The sequence below is a fragment of the Podospora pseudopauciseta genome, assembly GCF_035222475.1.
Source record: "Podospora pseudopauciseta strain CBS 411.78 chromosome 2 map unlocalized CBS411.78m_2, whole genome shotgun sequence".
NCBI lineage: Eukaryota > Fungi > Ascomycota > Sordariomycetes > Sordariales > Podosporaceae > Podospora > Podospora pseudopauciseta.
This window is the reverse complement of record NW_026946663.1, coordinates 3,520,517-3,538,789: the sequence shown is the minus strand read 5'-3', so window position 1 is coordinate 3,538,789 and position 18,273 is coordinate 3,520,517. Positions and strand designations below refer to the sequence as shown.

General features: G+C 52.6%; 7 protein-coding genes across 7 annotated transcripts; 4 read left to right on the top strand and 3 right to left on the bottom strand.

Moving 5' to 3' along the window:
• Nucleotides 1-235: 235 nt before the first annotated feature.
• On the bottom strand, nt 236-1,525 carry QC763_209740 (uncharacterized protein; the record flags this gene model as incomplete). Its single annotated transcript, XM_062910021.1, has 2 exons — nt 236-982; nt 1,049-1,525. The coding sequence occupies 2 exons, from the start codon at nt 1,523-1,525 to the stop codon at nt 236-238; spliced, it is 1,224 nt and encodes a 407-aa protein (XP_062768887.1).
• Nucleotides 1,526-2,686: 1,161 nt separating this feature from the next.
• Nucleotides 2,687-6,673, bottom strand: NAM7 (ATP-dependent RNA helicase; the record flags this gene model as incomplete). The annotated part of the gene is made up of 3 exons (XM_062910020.1): nt 6,186-6,673; nt 5,741-6,054; nt 2,687-5,681 (listed from the first exon to the last, which is right to left on the bottom strand). Exons 2-3 carry the CDS (start codon nt 6,016-6,018, stop codon nt 2,687-2,689), a joined length of 3,273 nt encoding a protein of 1,090 aa, XP_062768886.1. The 5' UTR covers nt 6,019-6,054; nt 6,186-6,673.
• Nucleotides 6,674-6,689: 16 nt separating this feature from the next.
• Nucleotides 6,690-8,349, top strand: IMP4 (snoRNA-binding rRNA-processing protein imp4). Its single transcript, XM_062910019.1, has 5 exons — nt 6,690-6,877; nt 6,939-7,182; nt 7,244-7,278; nt 7,333-7,481; nt 7,531-8,349. Exons 1-5 carry the CDS (start codon nt 6,872-6,874, stop codon nt 7,985-7,987), a joined length of 891 nt encoding a protein of 296 aa, XP_062768885.1. The 5' UTR covers nt 6,690-6,871; the 3' UTR covers nt 7,988-8,349.
• Nucleotides 8,350-8,683: 334 nt separating this feature from the next.
• On the top strand, nt 8,684-11,326 carry QC763_209710 (uncharacterized protein). Its single transcript, XM_062910018.1, has 3 exons — nt 8,684-9,008; nt 9,083-9,637; nt 9,811-11,326. The coding sequence occupies exons 2-3, from the start codon at nt 9,569-9,571 to the stop codon at nt 10,759-10,761; spliced, it is 1,020 nt and encodes a 339-aa protein (XP_062768884.1). The 5' UTR covers nt 8,684-9,008; nt 9,083-9,568; the 3' UTR covers nt 10,762-11,326.
• A 442-nt stretch (nt 11,327-11,768) lies between these two features.
• TOM70 (TOM (translocase of outer membrane) complex component) lies at nt 11,769-14,486 on the bottom strand. The gene is made up of 3 exons (XM_062910017.1): nt 14,034-14,486; nt 12,499-13,921; nt 11,769-12,438 (listed from the first exon to the last, which is right to left on the bottom strand). Exons 1-3 carry the CDS (start codon nt 14,217-14,219, stop codon nt 12,203-12,205), a joined length of 1,845 nt encoding a protein of 614 aa, XP_062768883.1. The 5' UTR covers nt 14,220-14,486; the 3' UTR covers nt 11,769-12,202.
• Nucleotides 14,487-14,578: 92 nt separating this feature from the next.
• ABZ2 (Aminodeoxychorismate lyase) lies at nt 14,579-15,710 on the top strand (the record flags this gene model as incomplete). Its single annotated transcript, XM_062910016.1, has 2 exons — nt 14,579-15,537; nt 15,596-15,710. Exons 1-2 carry the CDS (start codon nt 14,840-14,842, stop codon nt 15,708-15,710), a joined length of 813 nt encoding a protein of 270 aa, XP_062768882.1. The 5' UTR covers nt 14,579-14,839.
• Nucleotides 15,711-16,377: 667 nt separating this feature from the next.
• On the top strand, nt 16,378-18,150 carry QC763_209680 (uncharacterized protein; the record flags this gene model as incomplete). The annotated part of the gene is made up of 2 exons (XM_062910015.1): nt 16,378-16,899; nt 16,960-18,150. The coding sequence occupies 2 exons, from the start codon at nt 16,378-16,380 to the stop codon at nt 17,974-17,976; spliced, it is 1,539 nt and encodes a 512-aa protein (XP_062768881.1). The 3' UTR covers nt 17,977-18,150.
• Nucleotides 18,151-18,273: the final 123 nt, after the last annotated feature.

Below are 18,273 nucleotides of genomic sequence, written 5' to 3'. Positions count from 1 at the left end.
TTTGCTCTATTATCTCACGAGAGACAAACGTTTGAAGGGCGTGAAACATCGATGCACTCGGAAACTCCCGTATGTCGTGTACACAACCTGACTTCACAAATCTATCCGTGCGGACCACGACCCAGAGCATAAGATCATTTTAATTCCCATTTATCAAAACTCCTGCTTGCTAAAATGCATGCTTTGACACTTGAATAAACCCAATCCAATCAGCTTTCCAATCACACCCTCAAAGTCATCTCTCTAAACTCCCCCTCCCCTTCCCCCCCAAACCTACTCCCTTCCTCTCCCTAATCGCCCTCTCCCACCTCTCCCTCTCCAACCCCTTCACATCCCCGGGTATCTTCTCCATCTCCCCCACCGCCATCCCAAACACCTCCATCAACTCCGGCACCTCTGCATGATCCCTCGTATTCCTCATCCTATGACACCAACTAACAATCTTATCCACCCCCTCACTCCCATCCCCTCCCAACTCCATGTTCTTCCCATCAATACTCGGCGTCTCACTCGCCCTATGCCTTACCCCCATCTTCACACTCTCCCCATCCCCATTCCCAGCCCTCTCTCCCCTCCCCCACTCCCCCAACTCCTTGATCGGACTAGCCACATCCTCCCCACTAACCGGCTCAAACAAGAACTCGCCCCCTATCTGCCTCGAATCGCCCCCCTTGTGCGCCAGCCCCTTGGGTATCTGCTTCAGACCCTGAACCACACTCGCCAAACTCGACCTGACAAGATGAGTCTTTGTATACGCCGGCCTCTCCCCCAAAGCCAACGTCCGAATCATGCCCAGCTCCGCATACAATTTCCGCGTGGGATCCGTGTAAACAGGAAAAGGACACCCAGTCTCAGAGGTGTACATATCGATCAAGCCCGGATCGCCACACCCAATCACAACGATAAACGTCGGGATGGGCAAACCCAGCAAATCCGACGGCGAAAACGCAGAGGACAAGGTCCGGAGGTAATCTTGACAGTTCTATCCCCACCATCACAATCAGTCATCAATCATACCACGGGAGGGGTAAACGGAGAGTACACATACACCACAGTAAAAATGCCTAACAAACACAAGCAACACCCTCCTCGCCACATGCCGCCCCGTGTACAGCGACCGGAACGTGTGCGACTTTCCATTGCGGTCCAGCACAATGTAGTTGTCAATCCTCTTCAGCGTCGCCAGCGTAGGAAGGGAGTTGTCCGCCGAGACGTCTTCGGAAAAGTCGAGGGGGTTGGTCGTGTCAATGTCGGCTGTTGAGTTCCCGTTGGCCGCCGCCGACTTGACAGAACCACCACCACTACCACTGCCACCGTTTGTTCCAGACTGCTGCTGTGACTGTGATGGTGAGACAGTAAAGGTAGCTGCCCTCCTCGTCGTCGTCTCCGCACCATCACCGCCCAACGTCGTGTTAGTCTCCGGCTTGGCGGCAGCGGCGCCCGCTCCGCTTTCTGTAACCGTGGTGTCGGGGGTGACTGTGGTTGTTGTCACGTCCGGCGCTAGATCTTTCGGGGACGACGCCATGATGGTTATATGTTGGGCTTTTGAAAGGCTCGAGTATTCAGGTACCGTGGCGCCAAAAAGTTTAAGGTGTGTGCTAGGTAATCTAGAACGTGCATCGCTGAACCCCCAACCAGCATGATCATCAGCTTGGTTGGGTCTGCGACTCCAAAAAGGCGGGGTGGGGTTGCCCAGTGGTGGTGCGTGGCAGGCAAAGGGTGGGGCAGGATGAGGTCACAGTGGAACTTTCCCTTAGAACCCATGGCTTTTATCGGCTATCTTCACGTGAGCTCGTGTTACTTGATCGTCGAGGCTCACAAAAGAAAGAAGCGTGTCGCGTCTAGCGGATCAAAGACTTCACAATGATAAGGGGCACATGAAGAGTGGAGAGACAAGCATACACAAACACCCCCAATATCCTTATGGTAGCGGAATAAATGATAGTACTATTCTGATCCTCTATCTATCTATCCGCTCGTTTGCTTAGAAATCACCAATCTCAAATAGGAGTGAACGAGTGACTAGTGGTTAGTGTTTCAGCACTAGAATCTGATCAAGTCAGATATCCAGCCTATACGAAGTGAATGCCCAACAGGCGTGAAAATGAGCGGCTACCTTCAGCCTTCCTCCCCAAAATTTATCAGACTACCACCGCTGTCCTTCTCGTCCATAGCTAGTTCCAAGACAGGATGCCCCTGGGTGGTACAGAAGGCTGGACCGACTTGTCCATGCCACATGTGTGACCACCTCGGCTCGCTACACTAGCTCCCTCCCCTGAGCGACGTAATGCTGGAACAAAAGACCCTAACAATTCTCAACTACCTCCTGCATCTCAAAACTCGAGGCCTCCGAGGCCGGTCGAGCCACATCTGCCTGTTAAGAATCGACAGGCACCATAGGTCGTCAGAGCAACGCTTTGGCAGCGGCGGGTCGCTGCGAGGCGCAGAAGGATATATGTGCCCAGTCTCTACCAGAGTAGGTAGGATCAGCGCTCCCGGAAACTGTGACTCGTTTTCATGACCGATCAGGAACGACCGGGCGGATCCGAAGTTGCGTGCTCGACCGAGGTATGCTGGGCGGAGCCAGACGAGATGGTCCTCCATATGCTGCTTGGTGCGATAACTGCTTCAGTTGTTTGGTTTTGCTTCAAAAACAATACCAGCACAACCACGCTGCTCAAAACACTCAGTCGAACCCTGTCCCAATTTGACTAGCAAACGCTGTGCTGACGCTCTTCTCGTCATCATCGAAGCGACGGCCATATCCGCTGCCCAAGCCGAGACTGCGCCCGCCGCTCTCCACGTACTGCTTGAGACGGTCGCTACGGCTGTACGAGGTAGGACGAGCCGAGCTGATAGCCTCGCTAAGACCAGCTCCCAGGCTCGCACCACCCTGACCGACGCCCTTGCCACCAATAACACTCGCACTCGCATCCGTAAACTCGCTGTTGGCAACGCTCTCGCCAGCAACACTCTCAGCAATGCGAGCACGACCCTTGGCCCCGGGACGGCTAGCCTGGTTGGCCCCGGGCAAGCCGGGCCACTGCTCTGGATGGAAGTTGGAGAACATCTGAGGGTAAGCCGATGTAAGGCCCGCGCCACCCAAGGCAGAGCTGTGAATGGACGAGACATCATCCGGAATACCGTTAGCATACGAAAGCACCGAGCCAGTGTCGAAATCGCGGTGGGAGCCGTTGACAGCGCCGCCATAACCTCTGCCGTTGGTAAAACCACCAGACACATGCTGGGCCTGTGCGTTGTGGCGGGGACGGAAGCTCATCTTGGGCCGGCTGAACTGGATGAGGGAAGTCTGAAGGTTGGTAAGAGGGCCTTCTACCAAGCACTTGCGATCCTTAAAGTGAACAAGAAGATGATGCCATAACTCATGCTTGGACAGAACCTTGGGGTTGCCGATGATGACAAGACCATACTTGGCTCGAGTGAGCGCGACGTTGAGACGACGAGGGTCGGACAAGAAACCAATGCCCTGGTTGTCATTGGAACGGACGCAAGAAAGAACGATAAAGTCCTTCTCACGGCCCTGGAAAGCGTCGACCGAAGCAACCTCGACCTCCTTGTAGCTCTCCTTTTTGAAAGTGCCCGTATTCTGCATGGTGCTGACAATGTAGCTGCGCTGGCCTTCGTACGGAGTAATGACACCGATATCAGACGGCTTCACACCAGCCTTGAAGAAGCGAGTAACAATCTTCTCCACGTTGGAAGCTTCGGTGCGGTTCAGGTAAGATGTTCCGGATGCCGAAATTTCTTCATTGCCCAAGTTGGACCAGAACATCATCGGAGTTTCAGCAACAGGCCAGGGGAAGTCGACATCCTTGCGAAGCCGCTCAGTTATGGTGACACCGTTCTGGAGCGACCCTTCGTAAAACATGTTGGAAGGAAATTCTGAAAGGCAAGGGTGCATACGATACTGAACGTTGAGCCGAATGGGCACCAGGTTGAGCTTGACCAACCTCTCGAACAGAGACTGGTTAAGACCAGCCTTGGCCGCCTTCTTGTTCATGATGACGGGGCCGAGCTGCTTGTGATCACCAACAAGAACAACCTGCTTGCATCCGAGGACAAGAGGAATCATGCACTCGGGCTCAGCTGACTGAGTAGACTCGTCGATCAGCACGTTTCGGAACTTCATTTTGGACAGTCTCGGGTCGCCGGCACCGACGCAAGTGCAGCACACGACATCAGCGCTGTTGAGAATCTCCCTCTCGGCCTGGCGAGTCAGTTGCTTGAACCTCTTCTCGTCCTGAGAAGACAGTTCACCTGCGGCGGCCTTGAGCTTGTTGAGATTTGTGAGCTCACTGCTCTGCTTGTAAAGGCGGACCTGCTCGTGGAGGGCCAAGAAGCTGACGGACGATTCGACATCCTCACGAGACTTGGCTGTCAAGCGAACGACCTTGAGACCCGTGCGGTGAATACGTTCGCAAAGCTGATCGACAGCAACGTTGGAGGGGGCGCAGACGAGAACCTGACTATTGTTCATTCTGGCAAGATGGTAGATGATGGTGGCTGAGGTGACCGTCTTTCCGGTACCTGGCGGCCCCTGGATCAAACTGAGAGGGGTGGACAGAACAGTCTTGATGGCAGTGATCTGACTGTGATTCAGCTCAGGCAACCCTGGAACGTGGAACCTCTTCGGCATCTGCGTCTTCATGGGAGCAACGGCTACCTCGTGGCCCAGCAACTTATGGAAAATGTACCCAGAAACACTGAGCTCATCCACAGCGAAGGTCTTCATAGCGAATTGCATACGGTCGTAGGACGTGGCCTTCCAGACATAGTCGGCCGAGAAGTTGTGCGTGCATTCGGTGGGGACCGATTTGTCGTTCGCCGCCTTTCTTAACTCAAGGGTAACTTCGTCCGACTGGTTGTTGGGGATCTTGATAACATATCCAACACCCTCCCATGGGGCACGAAGTTCGCCCTTGTACTTGATGCGCATCTCATCGCCCACGGCCAATTTGACATCGCCGGATTCGATCTTGGGCAGGATAAAGCTGGCCAGGTGCTTGTTATTCAGACCCATATCCCAGCGAACCACGAGATGGTCCTCAGACTGCGCTTCCTTGAGCTTCTTGTCATAGTCCGACTCCATCTTCACAAGGGGCCCAAAGACATTCTGATAGTGGTACGGATCATCGTACTTGAGGAGCACGGGATGCGGATCGTCGTCTACGCCGGTTCCTTTCTCCAGATCGGCGACAGTGGCACTTGGAGCCTCTTTCCACATCTCCTCAAGTTTCGCAATCATGGGCGGGGTCAAATGGCGAGCTCGAAGCTGTTCGGCGTCGGTCGGTGGGGAGACAATCCAGTTGAGAAAGGACCGATCCTCGATGAGGGGTTGCCATCGCGAAACATCCCAGCTCATGTCCTTGGCCGAACTGCCAGCAGCGCAAGGTTGGCGACACAAAAGAACGACAACGGTATCGGATTTGGCGGGGATGAAGCCCAGCATAAAGACATTCTTGTTGCCGCAGTTGTAGCATTCGAGGGTGGTATCGCCAAGGGCTGACTCGGGATGAAGCTGAACCTCCTTGTGGCGGGCTCGTACAAGGTGGTTGACAATATGTGAGGAACTCGAATTACCACGAGCACTGCAGAACCACTTGTTGCATTCCTTTGCAATGCACTTGACCACACAGGACGGGGAGTGAATGCCGCAATACCTACGTAAACCAGTCAGTCATGATACCCCCCACCATGCTCCCCGAAACCCATGACTTACGCGCAAGCGTGAGCGGGCAGCTCCTTTTCCTCTTCTGGACCTCTCGAGTTTACATCGTTTCTTGGGCCACTGAAGTTGCTGTCATCATCGCGGAAGTCTTCGGGGCCCTGGTTGTCATTGTCATCATGGCGACGGAGGGCGTTTGTCGGGGAGCCGTGTTCCTTAAGATCGCCCAGGAAGCTCTCGGTTTCATCGTCGAAGTCGTCGGCGGTGGCATTAATGGTGGCGGCAGAGTCGGAAACAAGGTGGTTTCCGAGGTGGTTGAAGGCGTCCTCCATTATCAAACAGACGGCAAGGGTGCCGGGACACTTGGGCTGCAGGATGGTAAGCAGGCGAACGCACTCATGGGACTTGCAGGCAAGAGAGATGTGTGACAAGAGGACGGGGGGCAAAAGTATGCTAATGTTGCTTGAACGCGACGAAATGAGGGAGGGGAATGGCGCACAACGTGTTGGGTGCTGCCGAGGCTAACCTTGAATCACCGGTCGAGAATTATTATTTGGTAGGTGGGAGGGCACACACTGCGCGCGGCTGTCTAGGTATCGTTGGGATGTCGCAGTGACAGGACGTTGATAGAGACAAAAAAAGAGCTGATGGGATTGCAAGCGACGGGACGGTCACATCATCGCTGACACAGGAAATCGAGGCAGCTGATGGGCTTGCAAGTCCACAGAATGAATGGGTGGTGAGGGAAGCTCTGGAAATTCGTGTTTCGTTGCTCGCTGCCGGCGGTTTGCGATTTTTTGGCTGTGGGAATCCTGCACCTTGTCAGCGCTCATAGCAAAAGAGACGCCTCCCAAAGTGGAAAGTGGCGGCTATCAGGCTGCGGGTACAGCTGCACGGCAGGTGGGAAAAAAGTTGGCCAGGGGTCCGTGCTTCCTTTTTCTGTTGGTGCCCCTCCACTGATATGGCCGATTGATAGGCGCTGATAGCGTTTGCTTCTCAGCCTTGCAGGGGAATTATTTTCTGCAGCGCTGTGGTAACCTTCAAAAAGCCATTTCGAGAACCCTTTTGGCCATTCAGCAAGCAAACTACGCCAAAATTTACAGATCCCGAAACTCTGAAAGCGATATCTCTCAGCGCGCCGTTCGCCATCCTGCAGATTAAAGCGTCACACCAACAACATTCACAATGATTGTCAGTGCTTGGATGTCGCTGCCCCGAACCTCGTGTATCCACATCTAACAAGTATCTTCAGCGCAAACAAGCCAGGCAAAGGCGAGACTATCTCTACCGAAAAGCAGTTCTTCTGCGCGATGCCGAAGTTTCAGAGAAGAGGGCGAAGCTGAGAGCTGCCTTGGCTTCGGGCAAGCCGCTGGATCCAGAACTCGCCAAAGATACCCAACTTCGCAAAGACTACGACTACGATGCGTCGCGCGACGTCGCCGAGGATGATTCTCTCGATATCGATGATGAATACTCCGAGCTTTCAGGTGTCGTTGGTATGGCTCTCTTCTGTGGGTGGTGAAAGTGCACATGGCCAGGTGCTGATATTCCTTCTAGACCCTCGCATTCTTGTGACTACTTCTCGAGACCCCGTAAGTGTCATTTGCCGTCATCTTTTCATTGTGAGACTAACCTTTTCTCTATAGAGCTCGAGACTCATGTCTTTCAGCAAGGAAATGCGATTACTATTTCCCACGGGCATCAGACTGAATCGTGGTAATTTGGTGCTGCCAGAACTGGTCCGCTCAGCGCAAGCCGAGAAGCTCAGTGATGTGATTTTGCTGCACGAACATCGGTGAGTTATGTTTACTGGCTTTAATTGAATGTCTTCTAACCCGAAGTAGTGGTACACCCACGGCCATGACCATCAGCCATTTCCCCCACGGCCCGACATTGATGGCTTCCCTTCACAATGTTGTACTCAGAGCCGATATCCCAAGGTCGATCAAGGGAACGGTATCAGAATCCTACCCGCACCTCATTTTCGAAGGCTTTACAACAAAACTGGGTCTGAGAATTGTCAAGATCCTGAAGCATTTGTTCCCGCCACGAGACGTTACTGCCAGCAAAGCCGCAGGCAACAGAGTTATTACTTTCGTGAACCAAGATGACTGCATCGAGGTCCGTCATCACGTGTATGTGAGGACAAGTTACGACTCAGTCGAACTTTCCGAGGTTGGCCCACGGTTCACTATGCGACCATTCTCCATCACCATGGGAACACTCGAGAACAAGGATGCTGATAGTGAATGGCACCTAAGCCAGTATACTCGCACCAGCAGGAAGAAGAACTACTTCTGAGCGGCATAGGGTTACTTTTGGCCTGGTTTTTAAGTGAAGGGACAGTGAAAGGTGATCAACCACCCGTATGAAGAAACGCGGTCAGGCCAGCTAGAGGACATCTGGCAAACCACGAAGAGCTGCGTCGACAAGTCGGCGCTTGGGTGGGAGGGGGATATCCCTCTATGGCGAGACACGGGCTCAGCGCAATACGGAAACCCCAGATGTTGGTGGACGTTGCAGAATCGGTGCAAAGAAGTGGGTGGGATGCAGGAGTCATGGCGACAGGGCGTTTAATGGAAGGGAAAAATCGGGTTGCTTATATAATCGAGGGGTTTAAGGGCAATGTACCGGGGGCGATCCAGCACATACAAGGCTCGGTTTTAAATGTGAAGCTTCATAGTAAGACGTTGGGCCACTCGCTTTTGTTTCAGTGCCCGGTGACTGCCATCTAAAAAACGGAAAGCCAGAGCTGCGATAGTGGACCATTTCAACCAATTGTGGGGAGACATGCAGATTAGCCTCAGCCTCGCTGCAGGTGACGCCATCAAGTTTGCCACCGTTGCATATGATTCCGAGGAGCTGGACAGCGACATGTTATTTCTGAGGGCAAGTGCCTAGTAGGTATCCGGGTATAATTGCTTAACACAGCTGGTGATGAGACAATGCTGCAGATTATGGGAGTTCAATGAGCAAGTATCAACAGGGAAATGGGCCGGAACAATTTCCAGGCCCAGGACTTTCTACCAGTTATCATTGAAGGAGCTCAAAGCTCTCACGCTGCCCGTCTCGGAGGTTACCTTGCCATTCCACAAACGATGTCCAACGGTTGCCGAGAACAGAAGTGAGCTGGTATACCTTCCTTGTTTTGACCGCTTTATTGGGATGGTCCAGAACACACGGAAGAGCTCGACTCCGCTATCTCCACGACGAAGCTTCAGCTAAGCAGCTTCGTCTTGTGAAAAAAGGGGCTCAAGTACTCCGTGCCTTACGTACATGAGCTCCTTTCCATACCAAGCTCTCCAACATCGTCTTCTATGCAGTACGTTTATATTCGCCGATCCTAGTTCTCGTGCCCTGAAAAGACCCCTAACAATAAGAACCAAAAAAAAAAAGCCACTGCCTCGCGCTGCAGGCCTCGTAAGCACGGGGCTAAGACTCGCAGGGTTCATCATCTGAACCAAAAAGGGTTTGGTATGGGCGGCGGCTTGGACCTCGCCCTGAAAACTGAGAGAGAAAAGGGAAATTTGCGGGTCCATCAAACCGTCAAAGTGGAGGCCAGGTGCAGCGACAAAAAGCCATCAGCCACACCTGAACGGACCACTCGGGTGCTTTGTCAACCAGCCAGCAACGTGCAGGCACTGGACGGGAGAGGCCAAGGCAGCGCAAGCTGGGGGAGATTGGATCAATCCGAGCCTTCACAAACCACCAACAACCAGTTACCACTTCTTCCTTCCAGTCAATTTTCAAGGAAGCAAGTTGAACAACGACGGAGCGCGCGCCATCGCATTGATCCCGACAGATATCATTACAGCAACCTTCGACGAGACCAGGACAAAACACATCAATTGAACAGAAAGCGGTGCAGTTGCGTCAGCTACAATGTCGTACAATCCTTACAATCAGGGCCCCTCGGCCGAAGCTGGATATGGCGGCGGATATGGACAACCTGTGAGTATTTCTCTGAATCGCGTCGCGGTATCAGGTGCGGATGGGCCGGACAGCGCCGAAAGTCATATGCCTTGTTTTCATAGAGGCACGGATGCTCTTTTTGCGGTCACCGCCAAGCGCGCGCACTACTGTTCATGGGTTTGACATGCTAACTCGTCGCTTTCCGTCGACAGGAACAGCATGAGATGCAATCATATGGACAGCAATATGGACAACCCTACGGTGGACAATCTTACGGACAACAACCCTACGGCGCGCCACAACAGCAACCATATGATCCTCCTCAGCAACAGTACAGCTCATCAGCTACCGTCCTCACCCAAAACCAGTTCCTCGAGCGCGTGTCGGCCATTCGCCAGGAAATTCAAGGCTTGACCCAGATTATCCGCAGAGTCGAATCTCTTCACCATGCTGCCTTGTCCAGCACCGACGGCCATGCTCAGGCCGAGCTCGACGCCGAGGTCGCCAAATCGCAACTCAAGAACACAGCCATCAAGGACCGGATCCAGTCTTTGAAGACGGATACGGAGCGGACGACAGCCGAGCACGGCACCTTTGCCCTGAAGAAGCGCCAGTTCGACAGTCTCAACAATGATTTCAAGGACACCATCCAAAAGTTCTTGCAGGAGGAGCAAGCCTACAGACAGCGCTGCCGCGAGCAGATCATGCGCCAGTACAGAATCGTCAACGAGAACGCCACCGAAGCCGAGCTGCAGCAAGCCGCTGATGCCAACTGGGGTGACGAGGGTATCTTCCAGACTGCCCTCCGCTCCAACCGCTCTGGCCGCGCCTCGGAAGTTCTCGGCAATGTCCGCGCTCGCCACAACGACATGATGAAGATTGAACAGTCCATCAACGACCTTGTCGACCTTCTCGACATCCTCAACCAGCAGATCGTCCAGCAGAGCGCCATCATCGAGGATGTGGCTCAAAAGGCCGAGCAGACGACGGACCACCTCGGCAATGCCAACACCCAGATCCAGACTGCTGTCAAGAGCGCTCGCAACCGGAGAAAGCTCAAGTGGTGGTGCTTGGGTATTACCATCTTGATCCTGATCATCATCGCTGTGGGTGTTGGTGTCGGTGTTTCTCTTTTCAAAAAGAACAACTCTTCCGGTCAATAAGCATGCCAATATTAGAATCCGCGTTTGCGGAAGCGCTGATTGACTGGGTTGTGTTTGGCACTTTTTGGCGCCTGTTTTGTCAAGGAGAAAAGGCGTAATGCGAAAGAGTGGAGGAGAGCGTTTTCAACATGCAATCTGTTGATTTTGTATGAGCGAAGGGCGTGGGCGGTGGAAATGTTGATTTACGAGATCATTATAATAGACTCCCAATAGGGTTGGGGGGGACGTGTAGCAACGCAAAAACAGGACCCTGGTTTGGTGGTGGTAACTGGTGATTGATGTTAGGCGGGACTTAATGACGGGTTTTTGATGGAACATGCTGCTAATGATGATGGGTCCGTCATTGGCCGGGAGCGGGAAATCAGGGGTTTCTTGCCTTCTTCTCAGTCTAGGTATAAGAGAAGATGGTAGTTTTTTCTTGTTCTTTTTTATTTTTTTTTTTTTTATTGGGGAGGAGGCTCACGTGTGTTGTTAATTATTTTCGAGTAAACCACTATGTAGCATGTACAAAAGTACAGAGTACATACGGATTAATTCATGTCTTTTTTTTTGTTCCCTTCGCTCACCCCTCTGGACGTTGCGCAATCCTTTCATCCCTGGCTCCCTCACCACAAAATAGTTGATAGACACAAGTAGGTTGGTTGGCCCATATGATGTTGTAAACCATGCATCGAAGGTAAATTAATAGGCCTTCTGAATACCTTTGAAGGGCTATTAACTATATTTCAAAGCCTAGTGGTTATCCCGCAAGGTGTAGTTTGCAATATAATATGGGGACTATCCTATTTGTGTGTATTAATTATGTTGTGGGCAGGGTGCCTGGGTTATTTGGGATCCCTTGACACAACACAAAAAGCAAAGAGTTCAACCTTTTTCTTATACCGCTTTTTGATCGATTCTCATTGAGCGCTTCTCCCAAAGCTACATATGTAAAGAAACAAGAGTAATGTACTTGTATACTTCCCACCAACCTCACCCTACCCCCTTTCCCCACCCAGCCAAAAACAAAACCCTCCCACACCTAAATGACAAACAAGAATAAAAACAAGAATCATGACCATGAAAAAAGGAGATGTTCATTCCTCCATGGGTTGCGTAATAGAGTGGCGTGGTTTTCGTTGCGGGACGACCCGCTGGTTTGTTTCTTTCCCCAGTCTTTCTCTCCCGTCATCGTACACAGATATTACCCACCCCCTCTCCCCAAGCATGCAGTCATACAGATGTATGAGATGAACAAGAAAAATACAAAAAACACCATGGACTGCTCATGATACATGTTTGGAAAAACGGTTCAGACTCCAGTTGCGGCGCGCGTTTTGACGGGGTATACCATTCATCACGGTTCAATTTTGAGATCGCAGGACGGTCATATCACCACCCAACGAAATAGCATTCTTCGCATCTGTGCTCCTGTCCGGCTTCCCCATACCCGCACAGCCTTCTATCGGACCACACCGCCGCCCATGCCCGACAGCTTGCTAGCCAAGTCGGGATACTTCTCCTGCACTTGGATCTGGGTTCTTGTGGCCTCGGCATATGAGATGGCGCTGACAAGCTCTCCCTCTGTTCTGGCAAGTTCAGCCGCACGCTCAAAGTACTTGAGGGCCTCGGTCACGCGGCCCTGTTGGAGAAGCAATTGTGCCATGGTGGCAACCGCGATATCGCACTCGGGGTCAACTACGAAATTCCATGTTAGCAAACAACGAACAAGATATGTGAAAATGTGCAACCACTTACTGATGAGGGCCTTCTCGCAGAGCTTCTCAGCCTCGCTGAAATCCTGCTTCCATTGAAAGAGGGCAAGAGACTTGTTGATCAAAGGCAGCACATTCATCGACATGGGCTTGGTCTCCTTTTCCAGCTCAATGGCAGTGTCGAATTTCTCGATAGCTTCGCTGAACTTGGTCTGGTCCAGGAGAAGTTCACCATAGTAGTTGTAGACGTCTGGGATCTTGGGGAAGTTCTTGATGCACCGCCTGAAGGTCGCCATGGATGAAGCGATGGAACCGAGCTTGTACTGGGTCACACCGAGTTGAATGTGAGAGAAGATGAAATCGGGGTCCAAATCGATCGACTTTTGGTAATCCTTCTGCGCATCGGCGAACTCGCCCTTGATGAAATGAAGCTGGGCGCGGTGGTAGTAAATATCCGGGTCTTCTGGGTTCTTGGCGAGGGCGGCTTCGAAATCCTCCTCAGCCTTGTCTGGTGCACCGAGCTCCAGATTCATGCTGGCCCGCTTGATATAACTCTGGGTGAGCCTGGGATCAAGCTCGATACTCTTGGACAGATCGGCCAAAGCCTCCTGATGCTTGCCTTTGAGGCATTGGAATGTACCGCGAAGGTTGTGAGCGTAAGCCTCGTATTCACCGAGGTCTCCCAGAGTCAGAGCCTTCTCGAAAGCCTCGGCAGCCTCCTCGTACGATGGCGCAATCTTGCTTTCCATCGCCTTCAGACCCTTTTGCAGCTGGCCCTTTCCAGTCTCCTCGTCCAATTCGGCGTCATCCTCCAACCCCGCTGGCCTTGGCTTGGCCCTGAAGCTTTGAAGATAGTTGCCCACAAAGGTCGCGCTGGGCAGTCTGGCGGGCTTGGTTTCGAGGATTTCCTTCGCTTTGGTCTCGGCAAACTTCTTCAGAAGACGCTCGACGGCCTGCGCGCTCTGCTCGTTCCTGAAACCATCGATGATACAGCTGGCGGTGATGTCGAGGAGAGCTTCACTGTACTTGCCGAGGTGGTCGTAAGCATTCGAGCGGCGGTTGAGGGCCTTGATGTACTCATTGTCGAAGGCAAGAGCGGCGGTGGTGTCCTCAACAACCTTTTCCCATTCGCTCAGGGCGTTGTGGCAGGCAGCGCGGTTGCAGTAGTAAACTGGGTCTGGCTTGCAAAGGATGGCTTTCGAGTAAAGCTCAATGGCCTTGTTGAAATCCTTCTGGTTGTAGGCCTTGTTACCAGCCTCCTTAAGCTTAGCGGCATACTCCTTGCGTTGGGATTCGGATAGGCCGATGACACTGGCCTCGTCAATTTCTGGCAGCTCATCGGCGGTCTCTACTGTGGCGGTCTTGGGGGTTTCTGCTTGCTTCTCGGCGGCAGCGCCCTTCTCGGCTTCCTTCTCGGCCTGTTTCCGTTTCCGCCTCTCCTTCTTGCTGGGCTTTGGGACAGACTCCTAGAAAAGAGAACAAAGGGTCAGTATCCCGGTAGGCGACGATGACGACGACGATAACGGCGGCGACGAGGGGTATGATGGGGTTGACGACAGGGTGGGTGCTTCTGCTCACTTCATCAGGACCCTTGCGGATATAGTAAACAACACCAGCACCGGTGACCACTACGGCGACACCAGCAATGGTATAGACGAGGCCTTTGTTCTCAGAGGCCCAGTTGGAGATGCGGTCCCACAGCGATGAATTGCCCGGCACTGTTACAGTGGTCCCCGCGGGGCCTGAAGCAATCGTGGGAGCCATGGCTCTTTTGGGTGCAGGGAGCGCTTAGTGAAGGGCTCAGCCGGAGAAAGATGATACGGGTGGTCAAGACTGGGAGGGGACGATAACAAAAAAAAAAAAAGTGAGATAACAAGCCACTCAACACTGGACTGGGTGTGGGTGGACGGCCGGGTTGGTGATGCAGATTATTTGTGAATATCCTGCAAAGCAAAGCCTTGACGTCTCTCCCAGCAACTGAGCAGCCGACAGCAAGCCATGGAAGCTTGATCAAAAAAAATCGGTCCAGCGCGGCCCGCCAATTGCGACTGCTGCAACCTGCTCCACCACGCGGTTTTTCCGGAACCTGACCTGGCACACCTTTTGGACTTGCCTCCTGCCACCGATAAGAAAACGGTGACTTCACTCTTTGCTAATCAAGGTCCAAGCTCCACCCCCACCAACACCAAGCAGAAGCAACATTGCAACCTGAGGCACCAATAATTTGTCTTGTGTCAACACAGAACGCCCAGCTTCTGCGGGTCCCCACAGTAACCCTCAGGGGCAATTTAGGAGGGGTCGCTTTTTGGCAGTATCAGGAAGTAATCAAATTACACCTTGATTTTGGGAGATAGCTCAACACTTTGTTCAATTCTTGATTCAAAATGGCATCGTCCGATTTTCAGATCTTTACTTCTCTTCGTTACGACCCTGCTCTCCTCCAAGTTCACTCCCACCCAGACTTCACCCACGCAAGCTGGAACCATGGCCACTCCTCTCCCTTTTACATGCTAGACTACCACCGCGACCGCATGCTTCGCGCAGCTCATCATTGGAAATGGGACTATGTCATCTCTTCTCTCACTGGTGATGCTGGACTTCAACTTTTGGCGGACAATATCACAGCTCATCTCGCTCAAAAAGACCAGCCAGCCCGAGTAAGGGTGGCCATTTTCCAGAACGGGAAACTAACAGTGACGTCCGCTCCCGTCCCATCAGTCCCCCTCTCAAGACTTTTTCCAACAACACTAGACCCCCCTACACTGGACTTGTACTCGGGCAGTGTGTTCGAAGTGGTAGTCGACACAACAGACAACGTCAATCCATCAGAGTTCACACATTACAAGACCAGCCAGAGACAAGTATACGATGAGGCGAGGCAACGGGCCGGTATCACGTCACCCACGATTTCCAGGGAAGTCTTGATTGTGGATAGCAAGGATGGGTCGGTAATGGAGGGGTCGATTAGCACGCCTTATTTCTTTCGGGATGGGAAATGGGTCACACCGTTCGTGAATAAGGAGACTGATAAAGAATGGCATGGTGGGCAGGATGGTACCACCAGGAGGTGGGCTCTGGAGATGTATGTTTATAAGAAGGGGATGATTGATATGGGGCGATGTACTAACGGGTTTGGGTAGGGGACTTGTTGTTGAGGAGGTTGTTTTAGCTCAGTCTCTGGTTGATGGAGAAAAATGCTGGCTGAGCACCGGAGTTAGAGGGTTCATACTTGGGCGGGTAAAACTGAACCCATGAGATGATTATCTGGCCACGCCAAACGCGTGGCAAGCCAATTCTGTCACCTGTGGCATCATGAGGCGGGCGGCCTACTTAGACCATAGCAGTATGCTGAGTCTAGGAAATCCGCGATAGAGGTTCGTGTAAGGCTCATGGGAGGCTGGGCGAGTTTTGCTGGAGAAACACGGTTGACTGGCTTATCGGGATGGCTCATGAACACGCTCTGCGACAAGGCAAACAATCTTGGTATCAACCGGTCAAAACAAGCAGTCGCACCTTTTGTCACATGGTAAACACGATGGAACTGGTAACACCACGGCTCACCGCGGCTCTGCTTCAGATAACACTTGCCAACACCAGTCTCGGCCGTTAAAACCAGCCGACCGATGACAATACTCTGCCATTGCGCCCTTCCTGCTGTCGACGTAATGCTTCTGCGATTTGAGTCACACGCGACTGCGGTTTGCGCGCGTTATCAACATAGCCATCATGGAGAGGAAAGAGCGACAACGGAAATTGATGGCTGGTACCAAGGCAGCCATCATGTGTGAGCTCCTCCGCGCGGCGAAGGTCACCTCGTTCTTTCCATCCAGACATCAACCCAGTCACACATGACAGCATGAGTCTTATTTAAGCAAACGAACCCCCTCTTCGGTTTTCCCATTCATTTCCTACTTAATTTCCCATGATAATACCATCCTACTTTAGCAACACCACTACCCTCAGCCTTCAACAACTGCTTCTCCTTTCTCTACTCACCACCAATTACACCCAAGACTCTCCCAACTACCAAAACCCACACCACCAACACAACATCATGGAGTCCATCTTCATTGCCCAGTCCAAGCTCCGCGCCGAGCTCGGCCTGCACAAAGTCAAGGCCATCCCCAACAGCAAGTTCCAGCGCCATGGCACCAAGGCCTACGCTTCTGCCATCAACCGCTATGGCCTCCAGCCCACCAAGCCAGGCCCTCTTACCTCCGGCAAGATCCGCGACCCGAGCACCAACTGGACCTCTGGCAAGTTTGCCGTGGGGGCCATACGCGACATGTGGACCTCTCTCGTTGAGAAGACGGGAGACAACAAGCCGGGAGAGGTTGGGGCCCAAGACCAACAAGGTGACATGGAGTACCTTTGCGAGGTGTTGATCGGTACCCCTCCTCAGAAAGTCCTGTTGGACTTTGACACTGGCTCTGCCGACCTCTGGGTATTTGCTACAACGTCTCCCCTTCAGATTGCTATGGCCTGCTGACAGTTACCAACACAGGTTCGTCCGGATGCTTTCAAGAACGATCAGTCCAGCACCTTCGCACCTATGCACAACAAAAGCTGGAAGATCGAGTACGGTGATGGCAGCTCTGCGTCCGGCTTTGTTGGCCAGGATACCATCTCCATTGGTGGCCTCGTCATCAAGAAACAAGCGGTTGAGGTGGCCAAGCATGTGTCCTCACAATTCAGCCAGGGCGTCATGGGCGGTCTCCTTGGACTGGCTTTCAAGCAAATCAACACTGTACACTCGACCATGGGCATCCGCGATCCTCAGCCAACCCCAGTCGACAACATGATTGAGCAGGAGGATATCCCCAAGGAAGCCGAGCTATTCACATCGGCCTTTTATAGCTCTCGTGATCTCAAGCCCGAGTCTTTCTATACCTTTGGCTGGATCGATCAAGATCTGGTCAAGAAATGCGGAGAGGAGATCACCTGGGCCAAGGTGGACAACTCTCAGGGTTTCTGGATGTTCGACAGCACGAGTGCCAGCGTTGATGGTGACAAGATCGAACTGTCTGACAACAAAGCCATTGCTGACACTGGCACTACCCTCGCGCTCATCTCAGACGAGGCTTGTGACGCTCTGTACAAGAAGATCGACGGAGCTGCCTACAGCGAGAAGTACCAGGGCTATCTCATCCCTAAGTCTATCAAGGTTGACAGTCTTCCAGAGTTTAGCGTGGCTGTCGGTGGGAAAGAGTTTGTCATCCAGAAAGAGGATCTCATTTTTGCGGAAGCCGATGAGAGCAATTATTACGGCGGTGTCCAGTCGCGCGGTTCCATGCCGTTTGATATTCTTGGAGACACGTTCTTGAAGTCCATCTACGCTATTTGGGACCAGGGCAACTCGCGCTTTGGTGCCGTTCCCAAGATCGAGAAGGAGCAGAAGGCTCCCGAGCCATCCAAAGACGGTGATGGTGCGCAGAAGGTGATTTGCACGCTCGACAAGAGCCCTGCCAAGAAGTCGGTCTGCATCGCCAATTCTGCCTTCGTCTGCCCTTCTGATTGCTAGTTGAGTTGTTATTATTCTGGCTGCTGGACAGATTTATCGTAAGAGGTGAGATGATAGGATGGCTGAATCGTCTTCTGTGGGTGATGGATGAAGGAACACATTCGGACCCCTTGTTTGCTGCAACGTTTTGGTAGGATTAGTTTATTATGCAATACAAGCAGTGTTTTTGGCATGATACTGTTGATCATTGTGAATTTAATTTAGTATCAGGTGAATGTACTGCGTAGGTTGCAGCGGTTACAAGCGGCCCGGGGCACCTTCAGCCAAGCTGGCGGCGCTCAGGCCCTGGAGGGGTGG